The following is a 26,242-nucleotide window of genomic DNA, read 5'->3' on the forward strand; positions in this document are numbered from 1 at the left end:
GCATATCACAGACCTCACTACAGACTATAGACCTCACTACAGACTGCATAACACAGACCTCACTACATACTATAGACCTCACTACAGACTTCATAACACAGACCTCACTACAGACTATAGACCTCACTAAAGACTATAGACCTCACTTCAGACTGCATAACACAGACCTCACTACAGACTATAAACCTCACTAAAGACTATATACTTCATAACACAGACCTCACTAAAGACTATAGACCTCACTAAAGTCTTCATAACACAGACCTCACTAAAGACTACAGACCTCACTAAAGACTATATACTTCATAACACAGACCTCACTAAAGACTACAGACCTCACTAAAGACTTCATAACACAGACCTCACTAAAGACTATAGATCTCACTACAGACTTCATAGCACATACCTCACTGCAGACTACAGACCTCACTAAAGACTATATACTTCATAACACAGACCTCACTAAAGACTATAGACCTCACTAAAGACTTCATAACACAGACCTCACTAAAGATTATAGACCTCACTACAGACTTCATAACACAGACCTCACTAAAGACTTCATAACACAGACCTCACTAAAGACTATAGACCTCACTACAGACTTCATAACACAGACCTCACTACAGACTTCATAACACAGACCTCACTACAGACTTCATAACACAGACCTCACTAAAGACTTCATAACACAGACCTCACTAAAGACAATAGACCTCACTACAGACTTCATAACACAGACCTCACTAAAGACTATAGACCTCACTAAAGACTTCATAACACAGACCTCACTAAAGACTTCATAACGCACACCTCACTAAAGACTATAGACCTCACTAAAGACTTCATAACACAGACCTCACTAAAAATTATAGACCTCGCTAAAGACTTCATAACGCAGACCTCACTAAAGACTTCATAACACAGACCTCATTAAAGACTATAGACCTCACTACAGACTTCATAACACAGACCTCACTACAGACTTCAAAACACAGACCTCACTAAAGACTATAGACCTCACTACAGACTTCATAACACAGACCTCACTACAGACTTCATAACACAGACCTCACTACAGACTTCATAACACAGACCTCACTAAAGACTATAGACCTCACTACAGACTTCATAACACAGACCTCACTACAGACTTCATAACACAGACCTCACTACAGACTTCATAACACAGACCTCACTAAAGACTATAGACCTCACTACAGACTTCATAACACAGACCTCACTACAGACTTCATAACACAGACCTCACTACAGACTTCAAAACACAGACCTCACTAAAGACTATAGACCTCACTACAGACTTCATAACACAGACCTCACTACAGACTTCATAACACAGACCTCACTACAGACGTCATAACACAGACCTCACTACAGACTTCAAAACACAGACCTCACTAAAGACTATAGACCTCACTACAGACTTCATAACACAGACCTCACTACAGACTTCATAACACAGACCTCACTAAAGACTTCATAACACAGACCTCATTAAAGACTATAGACCTCACTACAGACTTCATAACACAGACCTCACTACAGACTTCAAAACACAGACCTCACTAAAGACTATAGACCTCACTACAGACTTCATAACACAGACCTCACTACAGACTTCATAACACTGACCTCACTACAGACTTCATAACACTGACCTCACTACAGACTTCATAACACAGACCTCACTACAGACTTCATAACACAGACCTCACTACAGACTTCATAACACAGACCTCACTACAGACTTCATAACACTGACCTCACTACAGACTTCATAACACAGACCTCACTACAGACTTCATAACACAGACCTCACTAAAGACTTCATAACACAGACCTCACTACAGACTTCATAACACAGACCTCACTAAAGACTTCATAACACAGACCTCACTAAAGACTAGATCGTATCATCTCAACACACTAAGCAAGAGCCTGCAAGGCAAAGAGCAGGTAGCACAACCTCACACACACATGAAAGCATTCTGTGTGACGCTTCGTCTCTGAGACACAACTTCACAACGTCAACGCTGCTCTTCCTCACGCTGTCTGACATCAGAGCAGTTCTTCAGAGGTCGACTTTTCTGCTAAAAAGAGGAAATATGTGTCTGTCATCACGTCTCATGACAGAACTCAGTCTGCGCTTCCAAGACTGGTGACCATATATATATATATATATATGTATATATATATATATACACACACACACACACACACACACACACGGTCACCAGCCTGGGGAACACTGCTGTGGCTCCTCCTCCTCATGGTCACCAGTCCAAGCTGATAGTGTTCAGCTGGTTGAGGTCATTCTATTCTCTCTAGTTTTGTTGACTGGTGTGAAAAGCCTCACATCATTTCTTCTGTCTTAAGATATGTTACCGTACATCGTCAATATAGTGAAGATCGGTAGGATATGGGTTTACGTGTGTGTGTGTGTGTGTGTGTGTGTGTGTGTGTGTATGTGTGTGTGTCTGCGCGCGCGCAGGCCTGGTCCTGGTGGGCGTCACTGTCAGAGGGCCAATGTGGAGCACAAGGCCTGTGAGCGTCCTCCCTGTCCCAAGGGGGCGACCCGCTTCAGAGACCTGCAGTGTTTGTCCTACAACCGACACACCAGCTACAGGGAGGGCAGCCTGCTGACCGCTGTTATTAATGATGGTGAGATACACAAGTATTAATATTAATGATGTGAGATACATAACTGTTATTAATAATGTGAGATACATAACTGTTATTAATGATGGTGAGATACACAAGTATTAATATTAATGATGTGAGATACATAACTGTTATTAATTATGGTGAGATACATAACTGTTATTAATAATGTGAGATACATAACTGTTATTAATGATGGTGAGATACACAAGTATTAATATTAATGATGTGAGATACATAACTGTTATTAATGATGGTGAGATACATAACTGTTATTAATAATGTGAGATATATAACTGTTATTAATGATGGTGAGATACACAAGTATTAATATTAATGATGTGAGATACATAACTGTTATTAATGATGGTGAGATACATAACTGTTATTAATAATGTGAGATACATAACTGTTATTAATGATGGTGAGATACACAAGTATTAATATTAATGATGTGAGATACATAACTGTTATTAATTATGGTGAGATACATAACTGTTATTAATGATGGTGAGATGCACAAGTATTAATATTAATGATGTGAGATACATAACTGTTATTAATGATGGTGAGATACATAACTATTATTAATAATGATGTGAGATACATAACTGTTATTAAAAATGATGTGAGATACATAACTATTGTTATTACTGATGTGAGATACATAACTATTATTAATGATGTGAGATACATACACAACCATTATTAATGATGTGAGATACATAACTGTTATTAATGATGATGTGAGATACATAACTATTATTAATGATGGTGAGATACACAAGTATTAATATTAATGATGTGAAATAGATGGCTGTTGTTAATGATGGTGAGTTACATAACTGTTATTAATAATGATATGAGATACATAACTTAATAATGATGATGAGATACACAAGTATTAATATTAATGTGAGATACATAACTTATTAATGATGGTGAGATACATAACTGTTTTTAATGATATGAGATACATAAGTGTTAATATTAATGATGTGAGATACTTAACTGTTATTAATGATGGTGAGATACATAACTGTTATTAATGATGGTGAGATGCACAAGTATTAATATTAATGATGTGAGATGCATAACTGTTATTAATGATGGTGAGTTACATAACTGTTATTAATAATGATGTGAGATACATAACTTAATAGTGATGATGAGATACACAAGTATTCATATTAATTATGTGAGATACATAACTATTATTGTTAATGATGTGAGATACATAACTATTATTAATGATGTGAGATACATAACTATTATTAATGATGTGAGATACATACATAACTATTATTAATGATGGTGAGATACATAACTACTATTATTAATGATGTGAGATACATAACTGTTATTAATGATGATGTGAGATACATAACTATTATTAATGATGGTGAGATACACAAGTATTAATATTAATGATGTGAGATAGATAGCTGTTGTTAATGATGGTGAGTTACATAACTGTTATTAATAATGATGTGAGATACATAGCTTAATAATGATGATGAGATACACAAGTGTTAATATTAATGATGTGAGATACTTAACTGTTATTAATGATGGTGAGATACATAACTGTTATTAATGATGGTGAGATGCACAAGTATTAATATTAATGATGTGAGATACATAACTGTTATTATTGATGGTTAGATACATAACTGTTATTAATAATGATGTGAGATACATAACTATTATTGTTAATGATGTGAGATACATAACTATTATTAATGATGTGAGATACATACATAACTATTATTAATGATGTAAGATACATACACAACTATTATTAATGATGTGAGATACATAACTGTTATTAATGATGATGTGAGATACATAACTGTTATTAATGATGGTGAGATACACAAGTATTAATATTAATGATGTGAGATAGATAGCTGTTATTAATGATGGTGAGATACATAACTGTTATTAATAATGATGTGAGATACATAACTGTTATTAATGATGATGAGATACACAAGTATTAATATTAATGATGTGAGATACATAACTTATTAATGATGGTGAGATACACAAATATTAATATTAATGATGTGAGATACATCACTGTTATTAATGATGGTGAGATACATAACTGCTATTAATGATGATGAGATACACAAGTATTAATATTAATGATGTGAGATACATAACTGTTATTAATGATGAGGAGATACACAAGTATTAATATTAATGATGTGAGATACATAACTGTTATTAATGATGGTGAGATACATAACTGCTATTAATGATGTGAGATACATAAGTATTAATATTAATGATGTGAGATACATAACTGTTATTAATGACGGTGAGATACATAACTGTTATTAATGATGGTGAGATGCACAAGTATTACTATTAATGATGTGAGATACATAACTGTTATTAATGATGGTGAGATACACAAGTATTAATATTAATGATGTGAGATACATAACTGTTATTAATGATGGTGAGATGCACAATTATTACTATTAATGATGTGAGATACATAACTGTTATTAATGATGGTGAGATACACATGTATTAATATTAATGATGGTGAGATAAACAACTATACTATTAATAGTTGTGCATCTCACATACATAACTATTATTAATAATGATGGTGAGATACATAACTATTATTAATGATGTGAGATACATACATAGCTATTATTAATGATGGTGAGATACATAACTATTATTAATGATGGTGAGATACATAACTATTATTATTAATGATGTGAGATACATACATAGCTATTATTAATGATGGTGAGATACATACATACATACACCTCGTCATACTTTAGGAACACATCAAAAGCATGACCCCCCTGGGGGACACTATTCTCTCATGCTTACGAAGAAAGATACCACAATCAAAACCCCCAAAAATATGCATTTTTTAATAGTGTGTGTGTGTGTGTGTGTGCGTGTGCGTGTGCGTGTGTGTGTGCGTGAGCAGAGAAGCCGTGTGTGTTATTTTGCAGTCCAGTGGGTCGAGAGGTCCCGGTCCTGATGGCTGACAGAGTGATGGATGGGACACCCTGTGGACCTTTTGAGGCTGACCTGTGTGTCAACGGACGGTGTCAGGTACACACACATTCAATTTAATTCAGTTTATTTTTTATAGCCCAACATCACAAATACAAGTTTGCCTCAGAGGGCTTTACAATCTGTAACATAACATCCTGTCCCGGGAGCTCACATCGGATCAGGAAAAACTCCCCCAATAAAGATAGTAAAAACCCTTTCACAGGGAAAAAGGGGAAGAAACCTGAGGGAGAGCAACAGAGGAGGATCCCTCTCCCCGGATGGACAGAAGCAATAGATGTCATGTGACCAGAATGAATAACGTAACAGAGTTACAGCACATTACATGAATATGACAGAAATTATTCATATAATGAGTAGTAGGCATGGTCCATGATCCAGATAGCCACGATCCATGAAGCAGAAGGAGGTAGAGAGGAAGGAGGGAGGGGGGCATCAGCAGGGCCATGGCAGCAGGCAGGACCGGTTCAGGCCGGTTTCATCAGCAGGGCCATGGCAGCAGGCAGGACCGGTTCCATCAGCAGGGCCATGGCAGCAGGCAGGACCGATTCCATCAGCAGGGCCATGGCAGCAGGCAGGACCGGTTCCAGGCAGCCATGAATCCATGGAAAAAGAAAGTAGAGTTAGTAATGTGCATTGAAGAAACAATCATTTATCCAGAAGGAGAGAAAGAAGAGGAGAAGACATGGTCACATACATGTGAATACAGATAAGATCACATAATCATTACCAGGACTACAGCAGCAGAGTGGATAGTGCAACACGAGACATTAGTAGAAAACAAAACAAGTACAATAATAGTCAATCAGTAACCGCACACATACACATTATTGCACATATGAGGCCGGACAAATGAAGTGTTCATACTGCAAAGAGTTCAGTTCATGACATGGTGCATAGTGTAGTAACGCACGGTAGAGGTCTTGTTGAACAGTGAGAGCTTGTGTTTCATTCTGGCTCCATAAGCATCCTGTTGCATAGAGCAGCTGCTGAAAGAACAGCTTTGGCGCTGGAGCCGTTTGACGCACCTCATAAAGCTTTTGGTGAATGTTCTCCTGTTTAATACAATAATGGGACTTTAAAACTCTGATGCTTTCAATTCAATCAAGTACATTTATGTTGTAGAGCCCAAATCCCAAATTTGCCTCAGAGGGCTTTACACTCTGTCCCCATGTTGACGTCCTCTGTCCGAGGACCCTCTTGTACCTTCAGCCTGTTTTACTGCTGCAGCCGCACCGATCCGTCTTCATAGCTAGGAACCAGCTCTCATGCTGCGTTCACACCAAACGTGGCGCCAACGTGACGCGACCAGATTACATGCAGAGTCAATGCACAGACGGGATAGGTTGCGAAAAAGCGTTTTTTTTTCGCCGGGCGGCACGATAGACACGTTTGAGGCGGTGCCAATTGGCACGAGTTGAAATTTTCCAACTCTGGCGAAAAATTCACGTGACGCTGAAGTAGCGCTGGTAGCGGCTTCATTCAGACGCTGTTGTGGGACTACGGATAATATCATGAACCAGACACCATGGAGCTGATGTGTAAACTCCACATACGTGGGAACAACAAGTATAAAGCAGAACTAGTGGTTATTTCCATGGTGGATGAAGGAAATGACAACTCTTTTCACAGAGATAAGCAACGGAGATAAGCCACGCCCCCTTTGACGTTCCCGCTGCGTCTAGTGTGAACGCAGCATTAGAGTCTGTTTAGTGGACTAGGGACGAGAATAACCGCTCAGAAGTATATTGATGTTATGCACACAGTAGTTAACTTTTTACAACCACAAGTACACTTCACTGCTTTCATATGACAAACTCTCAGGACTACTTGCTTTAAATGCAGATTAGATATGTATTGCAGGATTATTAGCAGACTCATAGCAATAGCTCAATTATCCACTTCATTTGATTACATTACCGATTGATCAAATACACAAAAGATACCCTTCAAAATACTCACTCACTCACTCACAAGTCAGTAAACGTTACAAAAGCAACTAATCAGTGTTTAATTGTCTGCTTTCTGAGTTCAGAAGATTGGCTGTGACGGCACCATCGGCTCTTCGGCCAAAGAGGACCGCTGTGGTTTATGTAACGGAGACGGCTCCTCCTGTAGGATAGTGAGAGGAGACTTCAACCACACCAGGGGAATGGGTACGTTTAATAAGTATCTAACTAATATGCTTTATGTTAAGTAGGTTGGTCATTTAGGTTTATTATTGGACTTCATGCACTCCAATCTGTCACTGGTTACACATGCAGTATATGTAAGTCGTTAAAGCCGCTAGGCTTCTGCTGCAGAAGTTGATCTGGAAGCAGGCTAATAGTTTTGTTTGGCCGAACAACCCTTTAAAGTTATCAAAGCAGTTTACTGAACTACAAAAATAAATCTTCAAAGAGGTTGAACAAAAGGAGAGCAAAGCCAGGTTGAATACGCTCATCTCTCTGGTACCTGACTCAGCCTTTGTCTTATGATACGGATACCTTATGCGCCAAAGTCACATACTTTCTCACTACTATGGTCATCATTAGTGGTTCTACACATGGTTTGCATATACTTGTGTTTATGAATTCAAACATTTCTGCAAACACACATTTTTATGTTGTATGCTCAAAACATAATTTGACTCCTTACATAATGTTCTTGTCTTACTTTTGTCAATTTATTTTTGATATGCCCAACAGCAAAGCTAAACAGAACACACTGGCTGCTACTACTAATGCTAACAGTACTTCCATCTTTTATCCACATCTAACGGTACAAACCAGAGCTGAACTAGAGATGGATCAGGATGAACTCACAGACATATGTGAAATGACCACAGCTTCTTAACAGCGTGTTCCGTGGTGCTGGCATTAATGTGTTATTGATGCTGGTCGACGCCATGGGAAAAAGCTCAACATTTGGTATTGATCAATGAAGTCTCCATCTCAGGGTTGCTACTGACTTCTTGGTGTACAGGGACTTATAATGCCATACACAGTACACAGAGTGGCATTTACTGCAGGTTGTATTTATTAAGGGAAGGACCAGTGCAGGCAACATGTTGAGGAATACTATGTGTAGCCACACAATTCCACAATGTGCTGCTTTCCCAGAGCTTTCAGAAATCCACAACCTTAACAGGCAAGAAACAGATGCATGTCAGCACCATCAAGTACTCTACGTTTTATAATTATTTGGATTTTATAAAAACCCCTGAGATCCTGGATTGACGTGGTTATATGCTCTGCATCGCCAATTTATAAATAAGATGTATTCTACATAGCGGAGAGTGGGGAACAAATTAGCGCCCGAGTTGAAAAATGTCAATGCGTCCGCCCATTCGTCATTACGGCGTCTGTGTATTGACTTTGCATGTAATCTACTCGCGCAAAAAATTTGCTACACTTTTGTGTGAACATACCATAAGTCTCTCCCTGAAAGACCTCCTGAGTGGTTCAGGAGATCACTGAGGCTTCAGTGTAACCCTCTGGTTTATAGGCCAGCTCATCTCCTTGAGTAAGTAGACCAACCAGGGCAGTGTCCTCTGAGACATTTGACAAACTGCGGTCCAGACGAAAGGTAATCCAAGACCTAAGCAATAGTTGTATGTGCAGTTTAAAAGTCATACGTGTTTTAGCTAAATGGTATGGTCGATATGCAGTGGATAGGGCACATCTGTTCTAGACATAGAAGTCATCAGCCCATTATGTTCTCCATGTCCTCCTCTGAATCTGTTTTCAAAAGTGAAACATAAGACTGTAGACTGATAGCTCCCAGCTAATGTGTTGTGTGTGCCCTGTACTCTGTTTTCCTATGTATGGGTTTTCCCCTCATGTTTCTGTCTCTCCATCAGGCTACATCGAAGCTGTGGTTATTCCTGCGGGAGCCAGGAGGATCAAAGTTGTGGAGGACAAACCCTCACACAGCTTTCTAGGTAATGATGGATGTGTTTTAAGGTCATTGAAAATGACCACTGCAATCTTCTACTTATTTTTTCCAATTCTCTGAGTTTAATCTTGCAACCAATATCCATCCTAATTATAACTACTAGCGTTGTTATTAGTTGCAGTGTCAGATTAAAATAAACTGTCACTTTCCTACAACTGCTATCACATTTTATAAATTTAAGTTCACTTTATTTATTTTTACCAACATCAGTCCTGATCATAACTACCGAATATTTCCCGACTTGTAACCCTTTTAAATGTCAGTTTTTAAGATGCTGCTACTTTAACTTGGTGTTGATTGATTTTGGCGGCCCCTGTTGACATAATTGGTCATTTTACTGCAGCAGGGTCTGACAGTCTGACCCGCTCAGTCCTGGTTCTCCCATGAGTTTACTCCCATGAGGATTACTAGCCAGCAGGGGGTGACTCCTCTGATTGCAAAAAGAAGTCTGATTGTATAGAAGTCTATGAGAAAATGACTGTACTTCTCACTTGCTTTATTAGCTGAGGTAACCATTGTAAACATGAGTTTATGGTTTCAATTGCTAGTTTAAGTATTCTTCAATACAGCATGCAATCATTTTTTGTAAATAATGGTTCCATTTAGAGTAAAATAGATGATAACACATGTTATGCTTGAGGCCAGCGGTTCCCAAACTTTTCAGGCCACGCACCCCCTTCTACATCCCGACCGGGTTCACGCACCCCCAATCCCCCACACCTTAAAAAAAAACGCAACAGAGCCTATTTATAGCCGCATAAAATCGGACCAATGCGAGAGCTGTTTGCTCGCGCGTGGCGTTTGTTACAAGATTTAGTCCGCTGTATAAATGTCAGTTACACAAGCGTCACTTTTAAAGAGCAATAAAGGGTCGTTCACACCAGACGCGACTCTCAAAAACGCGTCGCTAGCAAACCCATTGTTTTCCTCTGGTACGGCGCGCCTTTCATGCGCGCTTTTTAAATGCCGCGCGACGCGTTTTTCTAGCGTTTTTTCGGCGCGCTTAAAAGTTGAAATATTCTCAACTTTAAGCGCCTTCCGCGGAGTCGCACAGCTCAAACGCACAGCTCAGTCGCACAGCTCCCTGGATGGCGAGGACACACGCACAGGCTCAGAGGCAGATTGCATTTCACATGTATTTACTTAAACACAGTAAGCCACGTAAAGAACAAAGAGTGGCACATAGGCTCAGAAACAGATATGTCCATATGAGGATGTTCACATGCAGCGCAGCAAGAGAGATAGAGAGGGAGAGGGAGAAAGTGAGAGACGTGAGTCTCTCACTTTGAGAGTGAATGAATGAAATGACGTTAGGTGCACAAGCTAGGCTAGCTAGTGTGTACGTAAAAGACAGTCTGGCGGCCGGACCTGAAGTGCATTTATTTATTAAATTGTACGTTTTTAATTTTAAATTTAAATCTTACAAAGGGACATTTTATAATTAAAAAATCCTACTTATTTTTTTTATTTTTATTATGTTTAATATTAATTATTACACCATTAGACCACCATTACATTTTTCCTCTCGCGCACCCCCTAGAGGCAGCTCGCGCACACCACACTTTGGGAATCCCTGCTTTAGGCGATTGACAGGTCGCTACCACCCAGTGGTGGCCTTCTGTAAGCCTTCTCTGCTGGCCTAAACAGAATCACAAAGTTATAGCTATTTTATAATTTAATTGTTTTTGGCAAATACACTACATGTATTATAATTATTTTTCCCTATTATCTTATTTTCTCATTGCACAGCTCCTGTCTTCCTCTGTTGCTCTGCTTCCAGCCTGCAGCGCTGCTTCTAGTGCAGCTGGTTTTAAGGAGAGCTCTTATCCAATCAGATTTCACCTCTATGTCTCTATGGAAGAAGTGCGGCTCAAGGCCTTCTAGCTGGCTTTTGCAGATTAAAGTACATGGAGAGTGGACGTTATCGTGATTGTCATAGACTTCAACCAATCAGATCTTTAGTTTGACATGCCAGGGCCTGTGAGGTGGACTGGAAGTACGTCAGCATTAACATGCGCTGTGATTGGTCAGTGGGCCAGCGTGACTTTAGTCAACAGAAAGCTAGCTAGCTGCTAGCAAAACTCAGGAGTCAGAAGAGTTCAGGTTGAAACAAGAGAAGTTATGACATGTTTAGTGTTTTGCTTTGTTTAGTTTTTTAACACTGAATGGCTGAAAGAGGAGAAACAGACTTGGTGGAGGATTTACTGACAACGCCTTTCTCACGGAGGGTTATGGGCATGTTACTAGAATGAGTGAACTGCTTGTTGTGTTTTTACATCTGCAGTAGCGTTGTGTTGATGTGTCTAGGTGTCTTTATTATATAGTTAATATCATTCCTCCTGATCGTGGCTCGTTCTCTTGAGTGTGCAGTGTTTTAGTGCTGCAGTTTTGTTGGATTGTTTTGTCATGTTTTATTATAACTAAATGTGACTGGTTCTTGTGAATTTGTTCTTGTTGATGTGGACTCAACGGCACAGAAGGCCCAGGTAGAAAATGCACAGCCCGCCACTGCTACTACGGCGTTGTACGTCCAGGGAGTTTTACATGTTTTTGTCTCGTCAATTTGAACCCTTTCACAGTGTTTTCAGTTCATGAAAGGTGACATCACTGTGACTGTCCACATTTTCTATACAGTCCAAGATAAAACCCTAATCTTTCAACTTTTTATTTAAGCAGGTAAGATAATTGTTTTAATATCTAGTTCTGGAAGAACAGGCGGAATCCTTTACTGGACTCTTGGAGTAATTCTGTCTTCCAATCAAGAGCACTCATTTTCCAAATGAAAATTGGCATAAGCAGCTTCTATGACTTCCAGACCCTGAAAGAATTGTATGAATAGAGAAGGCAATTTTTTTGGAACCAAGCAGAGGATTTGGTTTGAGAGTAGCCCCAAAGCAACTGTATTGCACTAATATGGCAGTTAGTTCACAGTTTCTTAGCTGAGAATAGAGCAAACAACAGGTAATCGTGGATCCTGCTCTTACTTTTTAGGATGGTCTGCATCACTGATAAAGGGAGTCCAGCCCTTTCCATTCCGTCCCCCTGAACCAGGAATAGGCCAACTTAATCTTTTCTGTATACCACGGCACAGAGCGACGAGCAGGGTCTAGAATCATGACCGACAATCTGCTCCTGCTTCATTCTCTCCAACAGGGGAGGGATAGAATAGAGCAGCGAAAAGGCTGGCAAACTACGTCTGCAAGCGCTGCATGTGTAGGAACCTCACATTACCACTGGATGGGCAGCCGTCACAAACCCCAGCCCCGTCATGATGCCATAGCGATGAGATTTCCGAGATAAAAGAAGACTGGCTCATATACTGTGGGGTCCACACATGTTGGGTTCGGCATCCAGTTTGGCCGGCTGCACTTATGCGAATCTTCAGTGGGTGCATGCATGCTCATGATTTGAAAATCATTTTATACATAGAGTCCAGTATAGGGCAAAACATGTGTGGGTTAGAATTTCCCCTAAACCAGAAACCATTTTCAACAAGAACCAGTCACATTTAGTTATAACAAACCATGACAAAACAATCTCACAAAACTGCGGAACTAAAACACTGCACACTCAAGAGAACGAGCCATGATCAGAAGGAACGATATTAACTATATAATAAAACAACACCATAGACCCATTAACACAACGCTACTACAGATGTAAACACACAAAGCAGTTCACTCACCAGATGCTGTTCACTTAAAGACAAAGTCCATCGCCTCTCTTTGTTAACAAACACTTCAATGACGCGGTTGTGAAGTTAAGCGATGCGCTTCAGTTCTAGTAACATGCCCAAAACCCTCTGTGAGAAAAACGTTGTCAGTAAATCCTCCACCAAGTCTGTTTCTCCTCCTCTTTCAGCCATTGAGTGTTAAAAAAAATAAACAAAGCAAAACACTAAAAATGTCATAACTTCTCTTAAGTTTCAGCCTGAACTCTTCTTGCTGCTACTGAGTTCTGCTAGCAGCTAGCTAGCTTTCTGTTGACTAAAGTCACGCTGGCCCATTGACCAATCACAGCGCATGTTAATGCTGACGTACTTCCAGGCCACCTCACAGGCCCTGGCATGTCAAAGAATATGCCCAGCATGTCAAACTAAAGATCTGATTGGTTGAAGTCTATGACATCACGATAACGTCCCTGTGTACTTCAATCTGCAAAGCTAGAAGGCCTCGGGCCGCTCTTCTTCCATAGAGACATAGAGGTGAAATCTGAAATCTACAAGTTTTTATGAACTGAAGTTTCTAAAATGTAATTGAAAATGTACTGTCCACATATACCGGACCATCAGGTATTAATCTGTGACATTCATTGAGTAAGAATTGGTCATACATGGGCAGAATGGATGTTTTTTTTGGAAAGTGTTACATCCAACCGTATATCTCCTCACAGCTCTGAAAGACTCCAGCAAGAGATCCATCAACAGCGACTGGAAGATCGAGCTTCCAGGAGAGTTTGAGCTGGCCGGAACCATGGTGCGCTATGTTAGAAGGGGACTGTGGGAGAAGATGTCTGCCAAGGGACCCACAAAGACACCCTTGCACCTGATGGTAAACACAGGTTTCTCTGCTGTATCACAATACAACCTGGATACAATGTCAGTGCGTGTGCTGATCGGGTCCTTTTGACAATACTATGAATGTGCGGCACAATGGTACTCCAGGAGAGTCCACTTCTACTGTGATTGATTGTAGATGGGTGCAGGGCAGATGAGGCTGGCACAATCTATCCTGGTTTTATCTCAAATGTATGTATACACACATTTAATACAATGGAGGCAAATATCTGTTGACTCTTTAACAGACAACGATTAACACAATGTTTATCATTTTAACACAACACATTATTAAAGGTACTCAAGCCAGGCCCCTCACACTTTCTGTTCCTTCTCAGACCGCTCTGTCTCCAGACCTGCGCTTCACAACAGTCGCCCCCTTACATATGATATTCATATTTGAATCTTGTCAGGAGCGTCAGGGAGTGGTATAGAGTCCTCCTTCAGTATGGCAGGTAAGGCAATCAGCTTACAAACAGGGCACATATAGGTCCTCCTTCTGCCACCAGATCTCACCCTTCCGGACCATGTAGGACCTTCCTATGGGCCAAAGGGATCATGTAGGAGACGTTGGACCCTTCCTATGGGCCAAAGGGATCATGTAGGAGACGTTGGACCCTTCCTATGGGCCAAAGGGATCATGTAGGAGACGTTGGACCCTTCCTATGGGCCAAAGGGATCATGGCAGCTGTGAGCCATTTCCACAACAACAGTGGATATATCAAGGTTGGGCGTCTCAGTAAATAATGTTTGTCTTAAGCTTGAACTAGACTGGTGCCATCTAGGGTTGGACAGGAGCTCGGTGTCTCTAAATATGACTCGGCTTGATAAACTGAACTGAAAAGCATCCAAAGCAATTATTCCTTTTATATAAAGTGAATCAATTGTTGGTCTTTAACATACATAGTATGTATTTTTGTGAAGGTTTAAAGACAAGAGTGGACCAAGAACTTTGATTAATGATTATTTATGGGTTCTGATTGAGACTGGTTAGTACAGTTAGTCCACCAATTTATCTGCACCATCCATCCGTTGATTTTCTGTAGACACTTATCTTATTGAGGTAGTTAAGACTCAAATCAATTAGGGATTTTATTTTATTTTCAAAAGAGGCCATTTGCCATCTCTGAGTGTTTGGCTCCAAATCGCATGGAGAGGAGAGATGCAGAGCTGTTATGAAGATGGAAGATAATCTGCTTTGATCCTGCTTTGATCCTGTTGGGAGACTACGAACCTAAAACATTGGTGAAAGTTGGTCACTTGAAAATTGGAGGGACAATGGCAGATTTCCATTTGGGAACTGGCCAAGGGCTTGTTAGAGATTAATGATTGGATTAACTTGTGCTGAATCAAGGTATTTGACTCAGTACTGTTTCTTATGGTAAAAACAGGTTATGTGCCACAGTTCAGCTTCCCTTCTCTCCTGCCTCACCTGTTAGCCACACCCACCTCATCAGCTCATTCAGTGCACCTGTTAGCCACACCCACCTCACATGTTAGCCACACCCACCTCATTAGCTCATTCAGTTCACCTGTTAGCCACACCCACCTCACCTGTTAGCCACACACCTCATCAGCTCATTCAGTGCGCCTGTTAGCCACACCCACCTCATCAGCTCATTCAGTACACCTATTAGCCACACCCACCTCATCAGCTCATTCAGTGCACCTGTTAGCCACACCCACCTCATCAGTTCCATCCCTCTCACCTGTTAGCCACACCCACCTCACCTGTCCACTCTGCTGCTCCTACTCCCTTTGGTATTTAAGCCCCAGCTTCACACACTCTCACTGCCGGATCGTTCTCCACATTATTCCAGACTTTCCAGCGTCTACCCTCTGACTGGTTTCCTGTTGCCGACCCGGCCTGTTTGTCCTTCCCCACCTTGCCTCTGCTCCAGTAAAACACCGTAGCCTTCTGTCCCACGAGAAAAGCCTCAGCTGAAATAGGAACACAAATCACAAAGAGTGGTAGAAGCAATGAAAACCCTGAGAGGACCACAGCAGCGTGGTGGCCCTGCTGGGAGGTCGTAGTGGGAACCAATCAGTGCAGCTCGGCACAGACCAACCTGGGCCCTGGGAAACATGCTAGTTGTGTTGATATGCTGTTTACTTGGAATAATCTATTGTAAACGTCCATGTTTGCTTACTGCTTACCTTTTGAAATGTAGTTCTGCAAATAAAGATGAAAGGCAGATGAACAGAGTGAAGGTTGTCAGCTTCCTCTTCTTCACCCCTCTGTCGTGTCCCTAGGTGCTGCTCTTCCATGACCAGAGTTATGGGATCCACTACGAGTACACCGTGTCTCTGAACAGCACTCAGGACAGTGACGAGCGTCTCTACATCTGGACACACAGCAGCTGGCAGGACTGTACTGTGACATGTGGAGGAGGTTACGCGCGCACACACACACACACACACACACACACACACACACACACACACACACACACACACACACACACACACACACACACACATGTCAGGTTACAGCAATGACAATCCATCTGTTTGAAGTGTGGTTCCTAGCCTGAGAGCCCAGATCAGGGTCTACTTCAAGGGTGCAAAATAATATGAAGCGCTACTCCTGAATATCAAAGTTGCACAGATAAATAACACAATAATTAACAATAATTTCCACAACAATGATGGTAGGAAACACTGTTATATTTAAACATGCAACATTTATTTCTGTTCATTTGTTTCAACATTTGAAAGTCAGAGATATCACATCTGATATTTTTGTAAATATATTTAACAGTTTTGTATGAAGCACTTCACAGCAATTATATTTTTGTAGAAATCATCACTTCTAAAAACATTTTAGGAAATCATTAACTGTCATATCTAACCACTACCTTTTGTAACATTTAACAAATCATGAACTCTGTACAAATTATCAGTTGTATAAATATATAAAATATATATATATATTATATACAATATGTAAAATATTCAATTATTAAAACATAGTTTGGTGATTAATATTAATCACCAAATCATTTTAAACAAATCATAACATCTGTTCCACTTTTTGAACAAATAATTTTTCAGTAAAAAAGAAGCATTGTCATTCAACTTTCTGCTTCGTGAAGATTAAAAATGGTATATCTCTGTTTGAAGATGTATAGCATAGAAAGCCCTTTGTCTCTGGTAATTAAGATCCAGATTGAAAGTCATTTTTATTCCCAAATATGTGTAATAAATGATTTCCACTCTGAGATGGATCAGTTCCTCACGATGTGGGCTCTGGATGTGTGCGCAGGTGAGACGAGGACAGTGGTTTCCTGCAAGAGGATAGCCAATAAAACCATGGAGGTTGTCAACGACAGCTACTGCCACCCTGAGAACCGACCACTTCCCCAAGTACGACTCTGCAACTCTCACCCCTGCCAGTACCGGTGAGACACACACTTTTACTTATTATTATCATTTTTAAAGCACACATTCCTCATACTTGTGTTGCCTCGTATGAGCCGATATGAATCCCTGACACATCGTAATAAAATGTTTGAGCGTTGTAAAGTTCTGAGTACATGAGTGAACATCTCTCCAGATCTGCGTCCTAGATGACACTATCCATATTTACACGCGCGTGGCATTATCAGTATACATCTCTAGTTGTCCCATGTATAATTATTTTCAGGATAAGAAGTGTAGAATGGAGTAAAAGATTCTGACCCAAGGCAAATAGACTGTAGTTATGAGCGGTCTGTAAACACTTGGCGCTCTTCCCAGGTGGTTGACGACAGAGTGGGGATCCTGCTCCGTCTCATGTGATGGAGGCCTTCAGCACAGGGAGGTGGTCTGTGTTTACCATCTGCAGAATGGCTCACTCGTGCACACAAGGGACCTGTATTGCCAAGAAGGAAAACCTCCTGTTCTGCAAGGCTGTGAGGGCCGCCTCTGCCTCACAGTGTGGGAGGCGTCAGAGTGGTCCAAGGTAGGCACCTTGTTTCCCATTAACAGTTTACCGTAGAAAAGTTGCAGTGCAGTTTAAGAAATAAAATGCAGTAGTGACATGCAGCAATTGAATCTGGATCAATTAAAGGCAACAGCAAACAGAAAAGTCTTCAATCTGGACTTAAAGGAGCTGAGAGTCTCAGCAGACCTGCAGCTTTCAGGACCTTGTTCCAGATGTGTGGAGCAGAAAAGCTGAACGCTGCTTCTCCATGTTTAGTTCTGACTCTTGGAACAGAAAGTAGACCCGTCCCAGACCACTAGAGGGGCCAGGATGGTTCATAAGGTAGACCAGTCCCAGACCACTAGAGGGGCCAGGATGGTTCATAAGGTAGACCAGTCCCAGACCACTAGAGGGGCCGGATGGTTCATAAGGTAGACCAGTCCCAGACCACCTGAGGGTAGTCCAGTCTACTGAAGATAAATGACCTGTGAACACACCGTTACAGTAGTCCAGTCTACTGAAGATAAATGACCTGTGAACACACCGTTACAGTAGTCCAGTCTACTGAAGATAAATGACCTGTGAACACACCGTTACAGTAGTCCAGTCTACTGAAGATAAATGACCTGTGAACACACCGTTACAGTAGTCCAGTCTACTGAAGATAAATGACCTGTGAACACACCGTTACAGTAGTCAAGTCTACTGAAGATAAATGACCTATGAACATGAGCAAAAAAGGAGGCAAATTGATTGCATGCCAGGTGGATTGGAGCGTAGCCGTTACCGACACCGGAGGGTTTGTTAGCCTGTCCACGGTAGCAAATAAGGCGCGCTTATTCCAAAGTTCCAAATTATAATTCCAAGTCTCTCTTTATAGATACCACAGTGAACCTGTAGATTAGTTGCAATACTTTTTCCAATTGGATGAGATCAAAGACTTTAGAGGCATTCACTTTCCATTTGACCTTTCACACTCATTATACATAATAACATAATAGACCATAAGATGCAATTCAGTGAGCAACAATAATAACTTGAAAGATGTAGTGTTTGGTTTCAAGATGCTCAGTGAGAGCACGTTCATTTTCAATCATTTATAAGAGTGAATATGATGATTTTAGGAAACCCCTTTTCATTTTGAGTGTGTGAAAGATGTGAAAGTAATGAGCAAATATTGTGTGGCTCTTTATGTTTATGACTATTAAAGTAAAAACAAGGTTGCATCTTTATTTTTCAAGATATAAGATATTACATCTCTCGCTAATATTTCGGAATCAACCATAATTCTTCTACAAAATGTACCCAACGTACACCAGATTTGGTGACGGAAATGTTCAAACGGCTTCAAAAACTGTTTGGGAATGCAGAACTGTTTCTTGTCAGATTCCACAAGGTGACATATTCCTTCGCTGTAATAAACGCAGCAAGTGTTGTTTATTCATCTCAGCTCTTTAAAGTAGCGAAGCATTATAAATACATAAGTATGCTCAGTAATGTTCGGCCAACAATAAGTTTGACAACATTATCCATGTTTATTGCAGTTAAGTCAAAACTCGTAATTGTTAAATAATGTCAATCAGTATCAAGGTATGGGGCAGAATTTACATCAGTCTTGTTATCTTCCTGTTCTTTTCTGCTGCTGTTTCCCTCTCTTCATGTTGTTGTTTCATCACTTCCTCCAGTGTTCATCAGACTGTGGTTCAGGTGTTCACAGGCGGACGGTGTCCTGTACAAACCCTCAGGCTGTATGCGACCCTCTTTCCCAGCCCGCTCAGGAGGAGTCCTGTGAGGACCATTCCAAATGTTACGAGTGGAGGACTGGAGACTGGTCCAAGGTAGGACTATCTCCAAATGCCATTGTTAATAGTTGGTTGAGATGTATTTAAGGTTAGACAACTCAAAAACATAGATGAATATTTCCCATATTCAATTAAATTCAGTTTACAACATCACAAATACAAGTTCGCCTCATTGGGCTTTACAGTCTGTAACAAGGAAGATATAAAAGAAGGAAGGGTCCTTACATCATCGTGGAACCTTCCTAATTTTGCAAATACCAGAATAAAGAGCCAAATTTATAGGGGTATATCAATTTTGGCAATTAGCGCCACCTCCTGACTATAAGAGAAGCTATAATGAGAGCTGGCTCGTGTTAAACCTCCTGAATATTAATAAATATCATTAACAGTTTGGTTATTGTCATTGATAACAAAGATGTTGTACAATGAAATCCATAGAAGACTACCTTGGCACCAATGTGAGTTCAGTGACATCATGACCCTTCCTTCTTGTTAATGGTTTCTTGGTTTTTAGTGGTAGTTGTACGGTCCTCCTTATTTTAAATGTATAATCTATTCCAAGTTCTATGTTTCTGGACTATAGAATGTGGTACAATATATAGTAGAGAGAGAGACGCTGCTCAAATGTCCCAGAGTGCTGCATGTACTGTAGACCACATTAACCTTTTACTGTTTCTATCCTGCTTTGAGGGGTTACAGTGCCCTCCAGAATTATTCAATTCAATTCAGTTAATTTTATATAGCCCAACATCACAAATACAGGTTTGCCTCGGAGGGCTTTACAATCTGTACACATAACATCCTGTCCCGGGAGCTCACATCGGATCAGGAAAAACTCCCCCAATAAAGATAGTAAAAACCCTTTCACACGGAAAAGAAGGGGAAGAAACCTGAGGGAGAGCAACAGAGGAGGATCCCTCTCCCCGGATGGACAGAAGCAATAGATGTCATGTGGCCAGAATGAATAACGTAACAGAGTTACAACACATTCAATGAATATGACAGAAATGATTCATATAATGAGTAGTAGGCATGGTCCATGATCCAGATAGCCACAATCCATTAAGCAGAAGGAGATAGAGAGGAGGGGCATCAGCAGGGCCATGGCAGAAGCTAGGAGGTAGGAGGCAGGAGACAGGAGGCAGGACCGGCTCCAGACAGCACGATCCTCCCCCCTGGTTCCAGGGAGCCACGAATCCATGAAAAAAGAAAGTAGAGTTAGTAATGTGCATTGAAGAGACAACCATTTATCCAGAAGGAGAGAAAGAAGAGGTGAAGAGGAGAGGAGGAGCGAAAGAGGAAAAGGAGAGGAGGAGCTCAGTGTATCCTAAGATGTCCCCCAGCAGTCTAGGCCTATAGCAGCATATTATTGGCACCCTTAGAAAATATGAGCAAAACAGGCTGTGAAAAAAACGCTTTGCTGTTTATCCTCTTGGTCTTTCACTCAAAATATTGACAAAAATCTTACCTTTTCATTGAAGTAACATTTCTGAAAGATCTTTTTTTTTTTACAATGAATGCATATTTTTCTACGAAGCATGTGTGCCACAATTATTGGCACCCCTTTATTTAATATTTTGTGCAGCCTCCCTTTGCCAAGATAACAGCTGAGTCTTCTCCTATGCTTGAGGAGGAGGTGGTGAACTCATGGTTCTGGATCTGAGACCATTCCTCCATGCAGAGTCTCTCCAGATCCTTCATATTCGAGGTGGACGCCTGTGGACTCTCCTCTTCAGCTCCTCCCACAGGTGTTCTGGGGTTCAAGCCTTGGGACTGTGATGGCTACGGCAAAACCTTTATTCTGTGGTTAGTGGACCGTTTCTGTGTAGATGTTGAGGTGTTGGGATCATTGTCCTGCTGGAAGGCCCAACTTTGGCCCATTTTAAGCTTCCTGGCAGAGGCGGTTTGGTCTTCATTTAATATCTGCTGGTATGTGATGGAGTCCATGACACCATGACACCATCACAAGATGTCCAGGGGCCTTTGGAAGAAAAACAGCCCCACAACATCAAAGACCCGCCACCATGCTTCAATGTATGAGGTACTTCTCTTGGTGGCTCTCTTTCTGTCTACACCAAACCCACCTTTGATGTTTGTTGCCAAAAAACTCTGGTTTGGTCTCATCTGACCATAGAACCCGGTCTCATTGAAAATCCCAGTAACGTTTGCAAACTGGAGGAGCTTTAGTTTGTTGTTGATTGAGAGCAGAGGCATTTTTCTGGCAACCCTCCCAAACAACTTGTGGTGATTTGGTGGCATCTGATGGTAGTTTGGGAGATGTCTGATGGTAGTTTGGAAGATGTCTGATGGTAGTTTGGAGATGTCTGATGGTAGTTTGGAGATGTCTGGTGGTAGTTTGGGAGAGATATGATGGTAGTTTGGAGATGTCTGATGGTAGTTTGGAGATGTCTGGTGGTAGTTTGGAAGATGTCTGATGGTAGTTTGGGAGATATTTGATGGTAGTTTGGGAGATATTTGATGGTAGTTTGTAGATGTCTGGTGGTAGTTTGGAGATGTCTGGTGGTAGTTTGGAGATGTCTGGTGGTAGTTTGGAGATGTATGATGGTAGTTTGAGAGATATCTGATGGTAGTTTGAGAGATATCTGATGGTAGTTTGGAAGATGTCTGGTAGTAGTTTGGAGATATCTGATGGTAGTTTGGAGATGTCTGGTGGTTTTGGAGATCTTTGATGGTAGTTTGGGAGATCTTTGATGGCAGTTTGGGAGATATCTGATGGCAGTTTGAAAGATGTCTGATGGTAGTTTGGAGATGTATGATGGTAGTTTGGAGATGTATGATGGTAGTTTGGGAGATATCTGATGGTAGTTTGGAAGATGTCTGGTGGTAGTTTGGAAGATGTCTGGTGGTAGTTTGGAGATGTCTGATGGTAGTTTGGAGATGTCTTTTGGTAGTTTGGGAGATATTTGATGGTAGTTTGGGAGATATTTGATGGTAGTTTGGGAGATATTTGATGGTAATTTGTAGATGTCTGGTGGTAGTTTGTAGATGTATGGTGGTAGTTTGAGAGATATCTGATGGTAGGTTGGAGATGTCTGGTGGTAGTTTGAGAGATATCTGATGGTAGTTTGTAGATATCTGATGGTAGTTTGTAGATGTCTGGTGGTAGTTGAGAGATATTTGATGGTAGTTGAGAGATATTTGATGGTAGTTTGGAGATGTCTGGTGGTAGTTTGGAGATATCTGGTGGTAGTTTGGAGATATCTGATGGTAGTTTGGAGATGTCTGGTGGTAGTTTGGGAGATATCTGATGGTAGTTTGGGAGATGTCTGATGGTTGTTTGGAAGATATCTGATGGCAGTTTAAGAGATATCTGATGGCAGTTTGGAAGATGTCTAATGGCAGTTTGGAAGATGTCTGATGGTAGTTTGGAGATGTATGATGGTAGTTTGAGAGATATTTGATGGTAGTTTGAGAGATATCTGATGGTAGTTTGGAGATGCCTGGTAGTAGTTTGGAGATATCTGATGGTAGTTTGAGAGATGTCTGATCGTAGTTTAGATATGTCTGGTGGTAGTTTGTTGATGTCTGGTGGTAGTTTGGAGATGCCTGGTGGTAGTTTGGAGATGTCTGGTGGTAGTTTGGAGATGTCTGGTGGTAGTTTGGAGATGTCTGGTGGTAGTTTGTGAGATCTCTGATGGTAGTTTGGAGATCCCTGATGGTAGTTTGGAGATCTCTGATGGTAGTTTGGAGATGTCTGATGGTAGTTTGGAGATATCTGATGGTAGTTTGGGAGATATCTGATGGTAGTTTGAGAGATGTCTGATGGTTGTTTGGAAGATATCTGATGGCAGTTTAAGAGATATCTGATGGCAGTTTGGAAGATGTCTGATGGTAGTTTGAGAGATATCTGATGGTAGTTTGAGAGATATCTGATGGTAGTTTGTAGATGTCTGGTGGTAGTTTGGATATGTCTGGTGGTAGTTTGGAGATGTCTAGTGGTAGTTTGAGAGATGTCTGATGGTAGTTTGAGAGATGTCTGATGGTAGTTTGAGAAATATCTGATGGTAGTTTGGAGATATCTGATGATAGTTTGGAGATGTCTGGTGGTAGTTTGGGAGATATTTGATGGTAGTTTGTAGATATCTGATGGTAGTTTGGAGATATCTGGTGGTAGTTTGGGATATATTTGATGGTTGTTTGGGAGATATTTGATGGTTGTTTGGGAGATATATGATGGTTGTTTGGGAGATATTTGATGGTTGTTTGGGAGATATTTGATGGTTGTTTAAGAGATATCTGATGGTAGTTTGAGAGATGCCTGGTGGTAGTTTGGAGATATCTGATGGTAGTTTGAGAGATGTCTGATGGTAGTTTGAGAGATATCTGATGGTAGTTTGAGAGATATCTGATGGTCGTTTGAGAGATATCTGATGGTAGTTTGTAGATGTCTGGTGGTAGTTTGTAGATGTCTGGTGGTAGTTTGGATGTGTCTGGCGGTAGTTTGGGAGATATTTGATGGTAGTTTGTAGATATCTGATGGTCGTTTGGAGATGTCTGGTGGTAGTTTGAGAGATATCTGATGGTAGTTTGGAGATATCTGGTGGTAGTTTGGGAGATATTTGATGGTTGTTTGGGAGATATTTGATGGTAGTTTGGGAGATATTTGATGGTAGTTTGGAGATGCCTGGTGGTAGTTTAGAGATGTCTGGTGGTAGTTTGTTGATGTCTGGTGGTAATTTGTTGATGTCTGGTGGTAGTTTGTTGATGTCTGGTGGTAGTTTGGAGATGTCTGGTGGTAGTTTGGAGATGTCTGGTGGTAGTTTGGAGATGTCTGGTGGTAGTTTGAGAGATGTCTGATGGCAGTTTAAGAGATGTCTGATGGCAGTTTAAGAGATATCTGATGGCAGTTTGGAAGATGTCTGATGGTAGTTTGGAGTTGTATGATGGTAGTTTGAGAGATATCTGATGGTTGTTTGGAAGATATCTGATGGCAGTTTAAGAGATATCTGATGGCAGTTTGGAAGATGTCTGACGGCAGTTTGGAAGATGTCTGATGGTAGTTTGACAGATATCTGATGGTAGTTTGTAGATGTCTGATGGTAGTTTGGATTTGTCTGGTGGTAGTTTGGAGATGTCTGGTGGTAGTTTGGAGATGTCTGATGGTAGTTTGAGAGCTATCTGATGGTAGTTTGAGAGCTATCTGATGGTAGTTTGAGAGCTATCTGATGGTAGTTTTAGAGCTATCTGATGGTAGTTGGGAGATGTCTGATGGTTGTTTGGAAGATATCTGATGGCAGTTTGGAAGATGTCTGACGGCAGTTTGGAAGATGTATGATGGTAGTTTGGAGATGTATGATGGTAGTTTGAGAGATATCTGATGGTAGTTTGTAGATGTCTGGTGGTAGTTTGGAGATGTCTGGTGGTAGTTTGAGAGATATCTGATGGTAGTTTGAGAGATATCTGATGGTAGTTTGAGAGATATCTGATGGTAGTTTGTAGATGTCTGGTGGTAGTTTGTAGATGTCTGGTGGTAGTTTGGATGTGTCTGGCGGTAGTTTGGGAGATATTTGATGGTAGTTTGTAGATATCTGATGGTCGTTTGGAGATGTCTGGTGGTAGTTTGAGAGATATCTGATGGTAGTTTGGAGATATCTGGTGGTAGTTTGGGAGATATTTGATGGTTGTTTGGGAGATATTTGATGGTAGTTTGGGAGATATTTGATGGTAGTTTGGATATGCCTGGTGGTAGTTTAGAGATGTCTGGTGGTAGTTTGTTGATGTCTGGTGGTAATTTGTTGATGTCTGGTGGTAGTTTGTTGATGTCTGGTGGTAGTTTGTTGATGTCTGGTGGTAGTTTGGAGATGTCTGGTGGTAGTTTGGAGATGTCTGGTGGTAGTTTGAGAGATGTCTGATGGCAGTTTAAGAGATATCTGATGGCAGTTTGGAAGATGTCTGATGGTAGTTTGGAGATGTATGATGGTAGTTTGAGAGATATCTGATGGTTGTTTGGAAGATATCTGATGGCAGTTTAAGAGATATCTGATGGCAGTTTGGAAGATGTCTGACGGCAGTTTGGAAGATGTCTGATGGTAGTTTGACAGATATCTGATGGTAGTTTGTAGATGTCTGATGGTAGTTTGGATATGTCTGGTGGTAGTTTGGAGATGTCTGGTGGTAGTTTGGAGATGTCTGATGGTAGTTTGAGAGCTATCTGATGGTAGTTTGAGAGCTATCTGATGGTAGTTTGAGAGCTATCTGATGGTAGTTTTAGAGCTATCTGATGGTAGTTGGGAGATGTCTGATGGTTGTTTGGAAGATATCTGATGGCAGTTTGGAAGATGTCTG

General features: G+C 40.8%; 1 protein-coding gene across 1 annotated transcript in view; it reads left to right on the forward strand.

Moving 5' to 3' along the window:
* adamts17 (ADAM metallopeptidase with thrombospondin type 1 motif, 17) overlaps positions 1-26,242 on the forward strand; it is a gene marked incomplete at its 5' end in the record, with an annotated part of 89,253 nt that overhangs the window by 55,782 nt on the left and 7,229 nt on the right. Inside the window, 9 exons of the mRNA XM_079217429.1 lie at positions 2,513-2,682; positions 5,651-5,778; positions 7,775-7,895; positions 9,581-9,661; positions 14,068-14,225; positions 16,484-16,622; positions 17,496-17,631; positions 17,969-18,173; positions 19,820-19,972. Of these exons, the coding sequence (XP_079073555.1) occupies positions 2,513-2,682; positions 5,651-5,778; positions 7,775-7,895; positions 9,581-9,661; positions 14,068-14,225; positions 16,484-16,622; positions 17,496-17,631; positions 17,969-18,173; positions 19,820-19,972 (1,291 nt within the window). The remainder of the gene's footprint in view (positions 1-2,512; positions 2,683-5,650; positions 5,779-7,774; positions 7,896-9,580; positions 9,662-14,067; positions 14,226-16,483; positions 16,623-17,495; positions 17,632-17,968; positions 18,174-19,819; positions 19,973-26,242) is intronic.

This window comes from Taurulus bubalis (assembly GCF_910589615.1).
Source record: "Taurulus bubalis genome assembly, chromosome: 4".
In the NCBI taxonomy this organism is placed as follows: domain Eukaryota; kingdom Metazoa; phylum Chordata; class Actinopteri; order Perciformes; family Cottidae; genus Taurulus; species Taurulus bubalis.